The 13,071-nt window shown below is 41.4% G+C and overlaps 1 protein-coding gene across 1 annotated transcript in view; it reads left to right on the forward strand.

Moving 5' to 3' along the window:
- The first annotated feature begins 965 nt into the window (after positions 1–965).
- The window catches only part of ACAT1 (acetyl-CoA acetyltransferase 1), a 35,246-nt gene continuing 23,140 nt past the window's right edge, over positions 966–13,071 (forward strand). The window contains exon 1 of the mRNA XM_061144241.1: positions 966–1,120. Within this exon, the coding sequence (XP_061000224.1) occupies positions 1,049–1,120 (72 nt within the window). The 5' untranslated portion in view covers positions 966–1,048. The remainder of the gene's footprint in view (positions 1,121–13,071) is intronic.

A 13,071-nucleotide genomic window follows, 5' to 3' on the forward strand; every position in this document is an offset into this window, starting at 1 on the left:
CGACAATCTCCCACTTGTTACAAAACATAGTTAAGGGTGGGGATTTTACTTTAGGAAAAACGTGGGTTTGCCTTGGGGTAAGTAAAGTCCTCTTGTCACTCCTGTCTTCTGTGTAAAATAAATATAATTACTTGGTCTACCAGTGGTTAGGACTCTGCACTTTCACTACGAAAGGTCTGGCTGGCTTCAATTCCTGGTTGGTGAACAAAGATCCCACAAGAGGCACAGACCACGCTACCCCCCGCCCCGAAAAAACCCCAGACAACAACAACGACAACAAAAGAAATAGAAAAAAAATTTAATAAAGGAAAGTAATGTTACAAAGAAACAAAGTTTTGCTTTCTCCAGCTGAAGATCCAAAATTAAGCAATGGGTTCCCCAAATGTCAGAATAATCATAGTTAACACTATTATCATTCTCTGGAAATATGTATAAGAAAGCAACATCATGTAATGATTCCAGTCCAGACCCCAGCTCTACCACTTTCCATGAAATCATGGACAAAAAAAAATTAACTTCTTTGTATCTCAGCGATCTCATTAGTTAAGGAGTAGATAATAACATGTAATTTATGGAGTTTTGATGAAGGTTAATATAATCTTGCTAATTGTTCAAAGTTAGACATTCATGTTTTCTATTCCTCTTCGTCCTCCTACTAAGAAGCAATTGAAAAATTATAAGTGAAAAGCTAAACTGGATTGCTTAAAAATATTTTCATAAATTTCCTTTGTGCTTTGCGTGTATAAGTGAGAAAAACAGGCCCAGGTTACACATAAACCACTGGCCTCAGAAAGTCAGAGTGGCGGGGAAGCGACCCAGCGCCACGTCACGAGGCTTCTGCACTAGCTCCTCCGGCCGAGGGCCGCTCGGCGGCTCCGGCGACAAGCCCCGCCCGACCCCGCCTCCGCTGCCGGCCAATGGCCGCCGGCCGTCGCGGTCCGAGGCTGCTATTGGAAGAGGCGGCTCGGTGGGAGGAGCTGAGTCGGGGTCGCGCCGCACCGCGCCGCGCCGGCCCGCACTTCTAAGCCGGAGAGAGAGGTCGGAGATCATGCCTGTGTTAGCGGCCCTTCTGCGGCGCGGCGTGCGCGGGCGCGGCCCCCTGCTTCAGAGGCGGGTGCAGGTGAGAGGGGCTGGGTCTCGCCTCGCGAGGCCTTGGCCGCGGCCGCGCGGCCGGAAGGAGCCCTCAGTGCGGGCCTCGGAAAGACCCCCGCCCCGCGCCCAGACGCGCAGGCTCCTACGCAGCGTTTCCGTTCGCCGCGGCCCTGTCGGCGTGTAGCCGCCGCTTTCTGGTGTCAAAGCGGGCAGGTGTTTTGACGCGCAGAAAGGCCCGGGGCGTGGTTTCGACCTTGCCCCACGGGTAGGGAAGTCCTGTAAAACTGCTTCCCAGCTTTTCTTCGAAACATATTTGTGAACGTTACTGTCAGGAGGTTTTAATTTCATGCCGTAGGTAATGATTTTGGGCTTACAGAGTGATGATAAATCGATGTGCCAACTCGGAGCAACTTCAGACCTATTAGGGAAAATAAATGGCTCCTCGATTTCTTGATGCGTGGCGCTTACGTACCAAGGGCGTCCAGAGCCTTGTTTGTGTTGTGAACACAGGAGCGACAGCCTTGGAAGAATCTACTGTTTTCCATCCATCAGGGCAAGCTAGCTTGCACCACAGGTTTAGGGTCTGGCAAAAGCCAAGGAGTAGGTCGAGAGTTTCAGGGTGTGGTGGTGAGGCGTGACTTTTCTAGTTTGGGTGGAGCAGTAAAGTTTGAAATCTAGTTCTATTGTTAAGAGTTTAAATTTGTCTTAAGTCATTGAGGACCATTTATATTTTTGTTATTGTCATAATTAGAGGTCTAGGACGATTGAAGGGGGGGGGAGTCTCTTGCATTATGCAAGAGATTGTGAAGGAATAAATGTAGAACTTGTCAAATGCAGAGTGAGGATGGAGAACCAAGGAAAAAGGAAAAGTCTAAAATTAATCCTGGGGGACTGAGATAATAAAAGTCAGGCGGAGTGGGTTTCCAGGAATCGTGAGTTCTTAGTGTATTTGTTAGTGTGTGGTAAATCACAAAAATGTGACTAGGACATGCTGAATTTCAAACCAGAGTTTACTAGGTGAATTAGGTGAAAACTAGGTACTTAGGTTTGTAAAAAACAAAACATAAACGAAGTGCAGAACCCTCTTAATTTAGTTTAATTAACAGCTCAAAATCAAACACAAATGTTGCTGATAAGAAAAGTGAAGCTGTAGATTATATAGCGTGTGATTTGTGGTGTTCGTTTTTTACTTAAATTAAGTGGTCATTTACTGAAGCATGGAGATACAGTTTGTTTTAACAGGATTTTCAGTGTTCAGTGCCCCTTTGTGGAATGAAACGTAATCTCTAACCTGTTAAACTGGCTTTTTCTCGTTTGCCTTCAAAAACACACAGGTCTCCCTTAATCAGCAACAAACTTATGGCCTTAATCAGAGCTTTTTGCTTTTCAACTGGAATTGCTTTTTTCTTATGGTCAAAAGAGTAGTCCTCCTTGTCACCCTTGTTTACATCCATTTCTCTTTTTAAAGAGAATCTGCAGTTAGATTTCTATACTACTCAACTGAAGGATACCAGTGCTTTTCCTTTTCTGTGTTTCTTCTTCTTGACCTTTCTTTATGCTGTGTTTGACAGTGTTGATGGGGCTTCCCTGGTAGTTCAGTCCATAAAGAATCTGCCTGCAGTGCAGGAGATGTGTTCAATCCCTGGGTCAGGAAGATCCCCTGGAGAAGGAAATGGCAACCCACTCAAGTATTCTTGACACTGTTGATTATTCCCTCCTTTAAACTCCTGTCTTGCTGTTTTGAAACAAGTTAATTTTCTTCTTCTCCTTTTTTTTTTGTAACTTTAAGCTTTTTATTTTGTATTGAGGTATAGCCAGTTAACAATGTTGTGGTAGTTTCAGGTGAAGAGCAAAGGAACTCAACATTGCATATAGGTGTATCCATTCTCCCCCAAAGCCCACTCTATCCAGGCTGGCACATAACGTTGAGCAGAGTTCCACGTACTACACTATAGGTCTTTGTTGGTTATCCATTTTAAATACAGCAGTATGTACATGACCTTCCCAAAGTCCCTGTCTATCTTCTCCTGCCCGCCCCTCCACAACTGTAAGTTCATTTGCTAAGTCTCTTGAGTCTCTGTTTTGTAAGTAAGTTCATTTGTATAGTTTATTTTTAGATTCCATGTATAAGGGATGTCATATGATATTTCTCCTTCTCTGTCTGACTTACTTTTAGGTCTATCCATGTTGCTGCAAATGGCATTATTTCATTCTTTTTAATGGCTGAGTAATATTCCATTGTACCACAATGTACAATGTACATTGTACATATATGTACAATGATATATGTACCACGTATATGTATATGTGTACCACATCATCTTTATTCATTCCTTTGTTGACAGACATTTAGGTTTCTTCCATGTCTTGATTGTTGTAAACAGTGCTTCAATGAACATTGGGGTACACATATCCTCTTGGATCATGTTTTTCTCCAGATATATGCCCAGGAGTGGAATCAGAGGGGCATATGGTAGTTCTATCTTTAGTTGTTTAAGGAACCTCCATACTGTTCTCCATAGTGGCTGTACCAATTGACATTCCCAACAACAGTGGAGTCGGAGGGGTCCCTTCTCTCCATAACCTTTCCAACATTTGTTCTTTGTGGATTTTTTGATGATAGCCATTTTGACTGGTGTGAAGTGATATCTCATTGTAGTACTGATTTGCATTTCTCTAATAACTAGCAATGTTAAACATCTTTTCATGTGCCTATTGGCCATCTTTATATCCTCTTTGGAGAAATGTTTATTCAGGTTGTCTCCCATTTTTTGAGTGAGTTGTTTTTTTGAAGCTTTTAAGCATCCTAGGCTGTTTGTAAATTTTGGAGACTAATCCCTTAAAGATCACATCACTTGCTCATGTTTTCTCCCAGTCGGTGAGTTGTATGTTCATTTTGTTTATTGTTTCCTTTGCTGTGCAAAAGCTTTTGAGTTTAAGTAGGTCCCATTTGTTTATTTTTGTTTTTTTCCCCCATTTTATGGGAGATGGATCAAAAAAGATGTTGCTGTGAGTTGTCAGACAGTGTTCTGCCTATGTTTTCCTCTAGGGGTTTTATAGTGTCCAGTCTCACGTTTAGCTCTTCAACCCATTTTGAGCTTATTTTTGTGTATGGAGTTAAGGAATGATCTAATTTCATTTTTTTACATGTGACTGTCCAGTTTTCCCAGCACCATTTGTTGAAGAGATTCTTTCCAACATTGTGTAGAATTGTCTTTGTCATAGATAAATTGACCACAGGTGCATGGGCTTATTTCTGGGTTTTCTATCCTGTTCCATTGATCTATATCTCTATTTTTATGCCAGTGCCATACTGTTTTGATGACTGTAGCTTTGTAGTATAGTCTGATGTTATGAGTCTGAGTCCTCCAGCTCCCTTTTTCTTTTTCAACATTGCTTTGACTATTTGGGGTCTTTTATGTCTCCATACAGATTTTGAGATTTTTTTTCTAGGTCTGTGGAAAATGTCATTGGTAATTTGTTAGGGATCTCATTGATTGCCTTGGGCATTAGTCATTTTGACAGTATTGATTCTTCTTATCCACTAAAAGGGTATATATTTCCATCTGTGTATATCTTCTTTAATTTCTTTCATCAGCATCATATAGTTTTCAGAGTACAGGTCTTTTGTCTCCTTAGGTAGCTTTATTCCTAGGTATTTTATTCTTTTTGATGCAATGGTAAATGGAATTGCTTCTTGAATTTCTCTTTCTGATCTTTTGTTGTTAGTATATAGAAATGCAACAGTTTTCTGTGTATTAATTTTGTAACCTGCAGTTAGCAAATTCATTGATGAGTTCTAGTAGTTTTCTGGTAGCATCTGTAGGATCTTCTATGTATAGTATTCTGTCATCTGCAAGCAGTGACAGTTTAACTTCTTTTCCAATTTGGATTCCCTTTATCTCTTTTTCTTCTCTGATTGCTCTAGCTAGGGTGTCCAAAATTTTGTTGAATAAAAGTGGTCCTTTTCATGTTTGTCTTGTTCTTGGTCTTAGAGGGAATGTTTTCAGCTTTTCACCACTGAGTATGGTGCTAGCTGTAGATTTGTCATATCTGGCCTTTATTATGTTGAGGTATATAGCCTCTATGCCCACTTTCTGGAGAGTTTTTTATCATAAATGGGTGGTGAATTTTATCAAAAACTTTTTCTGCATCTACTGAATGATCATATGGTTTTCATTCTTCAATTTGTTGATGTGGTGTATCACATTTATTGATTTGGGGATGTTGAAAAATCCTTACGTATCTTGGATGTAAGATCACCAGAGGTGATGATCTCTGATCATGGTGTATGACCTTTTTAATGTATTTTTGGATATGAATTGCTAGTATTTTGTTGAGGATTTTGGACTCTATGTTCATCAGTGGTAGTGGCCTGTAAATTACTTTTTCGTGGTATCTTTGTCTGGTTTTGGTTTTGGGGTGATGGTGGCCTAATAAAATGAGTTTGGAAGTTTTCCGTCCCCTGCAACTTTTTGGAACAGTTTCAGAAGGATAGGTGTTAACTCTTCTCTAAATATTTGATAAAAATTCACCTGTGAAGCTGTAGGGTCCTGGACTTTTGTTTGTTGGGAGGTTTTTAATCATCGTTTCAATTTTAGTGCTTCTGATTGGCCTGTTTATATTTTCTATTTCTTCCTGGTTCATCCTAGGGAGACTGTACCTTTCTAGGAATTTGTCCATTTCTTCCAGGTGTCCATTTTAGTGGCATACAGTGTTCACAGTGGTATTTGTGTGGAGTCAGCTGTAGCTTCATTTTCATTTTTAATTTACTGATTTGAGTCCTCTCCCTTTTTTTGTTGATGAGTCTGGCTAATGGTTTATAAATTTTCTTTTTCTTTTCAAAGAACCAGCTTTTAGTTTTATTGATCTCTGAGATTTTTTTCTTTGTCTCTATTTTATTTAATTCTGCTCTGATCTTCATGATTTCCTTCTTTCTAACTTTATGTTTTGTTTGTTCTTCTTTCTCTAGTTGTTTTAGGTATAAGGGTAGATTGTTTAGTTGAGATTTATCTTGTTTCTTGCAGTAAGATTTTATTGCTGTAAACTTCGCTGTTAGAACTGCTTTAGCTGCATCCCATAAGTTTTGGACCATTGTGCTTTCATTTTCATTTGTCTCTAGGTTTTTTCTTTCTCCTTCTTTGATTTCTTCAGTGATCCGGTGGCGGTTTAGTAGCATACTGCTTAGCTGCCAAGCGTTTGTGTTTCTTAGAGTTTTTTTTTCTTGTTTATTTTTAATCTCATAGTGTTGTCATCAGAAAAGATGCTTGATATGATTTCAGTTTTCTTAAATTTGCTAAGGCTTGCCTTGTGGCCCAGCATGTGGTCAATCCTCGAGAATGTTCCTTGTGCACTTGAGAAGAATGAGTAGTCTGCTGCTTTTGCATGGAATGCTCTATAAATATCAATTAAGTTTAATTCATCTAAAGTATCAATTAAGGCCTGCATTTCCTTATTGATTTTCTCTCTGGATCATCTGTCCATTGATGAAATTGGGGTATTAAAGCCCACCCCATTGTCATGTTACTGTTGATCTGTGCCTTTATGTTTGTTTGTATTTACCTTATATATTGAGGTGCTCCTATGTTGGGTGTATCTATAATTGTTATATCTTCTTCTTAGATGGAACCCTTGATAATTATGTACTGTCCTTCTTTGTCTCTTGTAACAGTCTTTGTTTGAAAGTCTATTTTGTCAGGTATGAATATTGCTGCTCTAGCTTTCTTATGATTTCCATTTGCATGAAATACCTTCTCCCATCCCCTTACTTTCAATCTGAAAGTGTCCATAGGTTTGAGGTGGGTCTCTTGTAGACAGCATATACATATATTTTTTTTATCCACCCAGCCAGTCTATGTCTTTTGGTTGATGCATTTAATCCATTTACACTTAAGGTAATTATTGATGTGTATGATCCTGCATAATAGGACTTCCCAGGTGGCTCAGTCAGTAAAGAATCTGCCTGCAATATGGGAGACCTGGGTTCGATCCCTGGGCCGGGAAGATTCCCTGGAGCAGGGCATGGCAACCCACTCCAGTATTCTTGCTTGGAGAATCCCCATGGACAGAGGAGCCTGGCGGGCTGCAGCCCATAGGGTCGCAAAGTGTCAGACGTGACTGAGTGACTAAGCACACATAGCATGTGATCCTGTTCAGTTCAGTCGTGTCCGACTCTTTGCAACCCCATGGTCTGCGCACGCCAGGCTTCCCTGTCCATCACCAACACCCAGAGCTTGCTCAAACTCGTGTCTATCGAGTCAGTGCTGCCATCCAACCATCTCATCCTCTGTCGTCCCCTTCTCCTCCTGCCTTCAATCTTTCCCAGCATCAGGGTCTTTTCCAATGAGTCAGTTCTTCACATCAGGTGTCCAGAGTATTGGAGCTTCAGCTTCAGCATCAGTCCTTCCAGTGAGTGTTCAGGACCGATTTCCTTTAGGATGGACAGGATTAATCTCCTTGCAATTGAGGGGACTCTGAAAGGTCTTTTCAAACACTGCAGCCCAAAGGCATCAATTCTTTGGCGCTCAGCTTTCTTTATGGTCCAACTCTTGCATCCATACATGACTACTGGGAAAACCATAGCTTTGACTATATGGACCTTTGTTGGCAAAGTGATGTCGCTGCTTTTTAATACGCTATAGGTTGGTCATAGCTTTTCTTCCAAGGAGCATGTGTCTTTAATTAATTTCATGGCTGCAGTCACCATCTGCAGTGATTTTGGAGCTCAAGAAAATAAAGTCTGTCACTGTTTCCATTGTTTCCCCATCTATTTGCCATGAAGTGATGGGACAGAATGCCATGATCTTAGTTTTTTGAATGTTGAGTTTTAAGCCAACTTTTTCACTCTCTTCTTTCACTTTCATCAAGAGGCTCTTTAGTTCTTTTTCGCTTCCTGCCATTAAAGTGTTCTCGTTTGCATATCTGAGGTTATTGATATTTCTCCTGGCAACCTTGATTCCAGCTTGTGCTTCATCCAGCCTGGCATTTCACACGATGTACTCTGCATATACGTGAAAAAAGCACGGTGACAATATACAACCTTGATGTAAACCTTTCCCAATTTGGAACCAGTCCATTGGTCCATGTCCAGGTAGAACTGTTGCTTTCTGACCTGCATACAGATTTCTCAGGAGGCAGGTAAGGTGGTCTGGTATTCCCATATCTTGAAGAATTTTCCACAATTTGATGTGATCCACAAAGGCCTGGTGTGCTGCGGTTCATGGGGTCGCAAAGAGTTGGACACAACTGAGCGACTGAACTGAACTGAACAAAGTCAAAGGCTTTAGCCTAGTCAATAAAGGAGAAGTAGATGTGTTTCTGTAAGTCCCTTGCTTTTTCTGTGATTCAGTGGATGTTGGCAATTTGATCTCTTCCTATTTTCCCTGGTTCATCTGCCTTTTCTAAATCCAGCTTGAACATCTGGCATTTTTGGTTTACGTACTGTTGAAGCCTATCTTGGATAATTTTGAGCATGAATTTGCTATCGTGTGAGGTGAGTGCAGTTGTGCTGTAGTTTGAACATTCTTTGGCATTCCCCTTCTTTGGGACTGGAATAAAAACCGACTTTTTCCAGTCCTGTGGCTACTGCTGAGTTTTCCAAATTTGCTGGCACATTGAGTGCAGCACTTTAACAGCATCATCTTTTAGGATTTGAAATAGCTCAGGTGGAATTCCATGACTTCCACTAGCTTTGTTCCTAGTGATGCTTCCTAAGGCCCACTTGATTTCACACTTTGAGATGACTAGCTCTTGGTGAGTGATCACACAGTTGTGGTTTTCTGGGTCATTAAGGGATAAGGCAATGGCACCCCACTCCAGTACTCTTGCCTGGACAATCCCATGGACGGAGGAGCCTGGTTGGCTGCAGTCCATGGGGTCACTAGGAGTCAGACATGACTGAGCGACTTCACTTTAACTTTTCACTTTCATGCATTGGAGAAGGAAATGGCAACCCACTCCAGTGTTCTTGCCTGGAGAATCCCAGGGATGGGGGATCCTGGTGGGCTGCCGTCTATGGGGTCGCACAGAGTTGGACACGACTGAAGCGACTTAGCAGCAGCAGCAGCAGGGTCATTAAGACCTTTTTTGTATAGTTCTTCTATGTATTATTGCCACCTTTTTAAAATATCTTCTGCTTCTGTTAGGTCTGTACACAATTTCTGTCTTCTATGTGCCCATCTTTGCATAACAGTTTTTCTTGGTATTTCTTAATTTTCTTGACAAGATCTCTGGTCTTTCCCATCTTACTGTTTTCCTCTGTTTCTTTGCATTGTTCACTTAGGAATGCTTACTTGTATCTCTTTGCTATTCTTTGGAACTCTGCAATTAGGTCGATATATCTTTACTTTTCTCCGTTTCCTTTCACTTTTCTTTTCTTTTTTCTTTTTTTTTCAGCTATTTGTAAAGCCTCAGACAACCATTTTGCCTTTTTGCATTTCTTTTTTTGGGGTGGGTTTTGATCACCTCCTCTTGTACAGTGTCAGGAACCTCGTCCATAGTTCTTCAGGCACTCTGTCTATCAGATCTAATCCCTTGAATCTATTTGTCACTTCCACTGTATAATCGTAAGGGATTTGACTTAGGCCTTAATGGCCTAGTGGTTTTCCCTATTTTCTTCCATTTAGATCTGAATTTTGCAATAAGGAGTTTATGATCTGAGCCACAGTCAGCTCCCAGTCTTGTTTTTGCTGACTGTATAGAGCTTCTCCATCTTTGACTGCAAGGAATTATATAATCAATCTGAATTTGGTATTGACCATCTGGTGATGTCCATGTATAGAGTTGTCTCTTGTGTTGTTGGAAGAGGGTGTTTGCTATGACCAGCACATTCTCTTGGCAAAACTCTGTTAGCCTTTGCCCTACTTCATTCTGTATACTCCAAGGCCAAATTTGCTTGTTACCTTAGGTATCTCTTGACTTTGTACTTTTGTATTCAGTCCCTTATGATGGAAAGGACATCTTTTGTTATTGTTGTTATTTCTAGAAAATCTTGTAGGTTTTCGTGGAAGACCTTCAGCTTCTTCAGCATTAGTGGTTGGGGCATAGACTTGGATTACTGTGATATTGAATGTTTTACCTTGGAAATGAACAGAGATCGTTCTGTCATTTTTGAGATTGCACCCAAGTACTGCATTTAGGACTCTTGTTGACTATGAGGGCTACTCCATTTCTTCTAATGGATTCTTGCCCACGGTAGTAGATACAATGGTCATCTGAATTAAATTCTCCCATTCTGGTCTATTTTAGTTTACTGATTCCTAAAATCTTGATGTTTGCTGTTGCCATCTCCTGTTTGACCACTTCCAATTTACACCGATTCATGGACCCAGCGTTCCAGGTTCCTATGCAATATTGTTCTTTACAGCATCACACTTTACTTTCACCACCAGACACATCCACAGCTGGGTGTTGTTTCTGCTTTGGCTCAGCCTCTTCATTCTTTCTGGGGCTATTTCTCTGCTGTTTTTCAGTAGCATATTGGGCACCTCCTGACCTGGGGAGTTCCTCTTTCAGTGTCCTATCTTTTTACCTTTTCATACTGTTCATGGGGTTCTCAAGGCAAGAGTGCTGTAGTGGTTTGCCATCCCTTCTCCAGTGGACCACGTTCTATCATATGTATATATGTGTAGACTATATCTATCCGTAATAGGGCGATGCTGCTTGGGCTTGAAATCCCATTTCTGCATCTTGTTGGCTCTGGGACTCTGGGCAGGTTGCCTGACCTGCCAGTGCTTAAGTTTCTTCACCTGTAAGGTAGGAATAGTGATACCCACCCATTAGCTTGTTCTAGATATAAAACATGCTCCGTATCCATCTGTTTGTATCCGCCCCACTTGTGACCTCCCTAGCATTTGCCACGTGAGCTCTCGGCCAGTCTCCTTCCCCTTCTTACTCTTGCTCATACAGTCGTTCTGTCCACTTCAGCCAGAGTGGTCTTTTTATAATAGTAAAGCCTTCAGTGGCTTCTCGTTATACAGACTGGAATCCAGACTCCTTCTCAGGCCCTATTTGGCCACTCCTTGCTTTTTTAGTCTCAGGCAGACTGTGTGTTCTCTTGAGTATGTGGCTTCCGCTACACTAGTCCACTTTTTCTACTTGGCATGTGTTAAGTTTGTTCCTAATTCACGGCCTTGTCCTAGTTCTTCCTAATGCCTCAGATGCTCTTTCCCTAGACTTTTCCCAGGCTGACTCTCTTAATATTCAATTTCTCAGCTCCAGTGACATCTCCAGAGAGCCCTTTGCTGAACATCCTATGTGAAACAGGCCCTCGTTCTGTAACTCATTATCCCATTTTGTTGACTTCAAAATGTACTTACCCTACCTGAAATGTTTTTCAGAGGTGCTAGTAAGACCAGACTTTGTTTATTTGCTAAGTGTTCCTTGCCATCATTGGGATCAAAAAATAAAATTAGTCTCTTCTTGAAACTCACAGTCTGATAGGGAGACAGTGAGGCCAGTGAGGGAATTATATGTTTTGGAAAAATAGAGCATGCATAGGTGTGCTGCAGAAGCTAAGATTGAAGTGCCTGCCTGCATTGTCAGGGGTGCTTGGAGTGCACCCCTAGCTCCAAGCTCTAGAGTGCTTGGAGCAGATGGGCTGTCCTTGAAAGATGATTGTGACATGCAAATAAAATTTAAGTGGCCATGTTCATTCATCACATGTCTTGATCCTACTATAATTTTGCCATTCATGGCAAAATTTAATGAGCTCTAGGCATTACGCCAAGTGACAAGGATATAGTGGTGAACCAGGAAGGAGGAAGGTGAAAGAGAGGATTGCTCACAGGAAGCTTGTATTATATGGAGAGAGAACAAATATGTATACCTTGTATGTACACAGTGTGAGAGGTGCCTTGAAGGAAATAATCATGTTGAAATAGAAGCTGACTTAAAAGTAGCCAGGGAGAGGTGCTGTGCGGTTGTGTTGTTTGAGCCGAATCCTGAAGAACAAAAAGGAACCAGTCAAGTTAAGCTGGAGAAGGACTCTTAACTGGTAGAGGCACACGGTAAAGAGCTTGAGGTGGAAATGGGTCCAAAACAAGGGGGAGGCCGGTGTGGCTGGCACAGAATAATAGTCGTATGAATGGAAAGAAAATCAGGAGCAGATCATACCATCCAGGTCATCAGGAGCTACAGTTCCAAGAGCCAGGAATTTGTAGGGTAAGGGATAAACTTTGGATATCATTCCAAGAGCAGTGGAAAGCCATCACAGGATTTTAACCAGGGGAGTGATACAATCTGATTTATGTTTTCCATGCATGTGTATGTGTGTGTTTTGATTTTGTTTTTTTGGTCCGTACCATGCAGCTTATGGGATCTTAGTTCCCTTGGGATCTCAATTTCCTGATCAAGGATTGAACCTGAGCCACAGCAATGAAAGTACCAAATTCTAACCATTGGACCTCTAGGAAACTCCCTGATTTACGTTTTCAAAACGAGATACACTGAAGAAGGGAAGTTGGGGATGCAGGAAGTGAAGTAGAGGCTGTTACAGTGGCAAGAAATGGTGGCGGTGCAGATGAAGTAAAGTGGAAGAATTCAGGTATATTTTAGACACAGTATATCAGTACCTGTGATAGAATATCTCTGGGTATTAGGCTAAGATGGAAGGTGAGTCCTTAGATTTTTGGCTTAGCTCCTGGGCTGATTGTGATGTGATGTCCTGAGGTGGGAAATACTGGAAAGAAACTAGTGTTCTAGGGTGGCAATTGAGAGCCCTGTGTTGGAGAGTAAAATCAGGCTAATCAAGTTGGCACTTGAATATATGAGTCTAGAGGTCAATTGAGTGGTCAAAGCTAGAGATAGAAATATGGAAATCATCAGGACATAATTGCTGTTTAAAGCCATGGGGCTAGATATGATTATGGAGACAGTGAAGTTTGAAAATTAAAAGGGGCCTGGAACAAAGCCTTGGGACATTCCAGCAGTTAGAGGTTGGAAAGGGAATGATAGGGAGGCTGAGAAAAATAACTAGAGAGA

Source organism: Dama dama, chromosome 1 (genome assembly GCF_033118175.1).
Source record: "Dama dama isolate Ldn47 chromosome 1, ASM3311817v1, whole genome shotgun sequence".
NCBI classification, from domain to species: domain Eukaryota; kingdom Metazoa; phylum Chordata; class Mammalia; order Artiodactyla; family Cervidae; genus Dama; species Dama dama.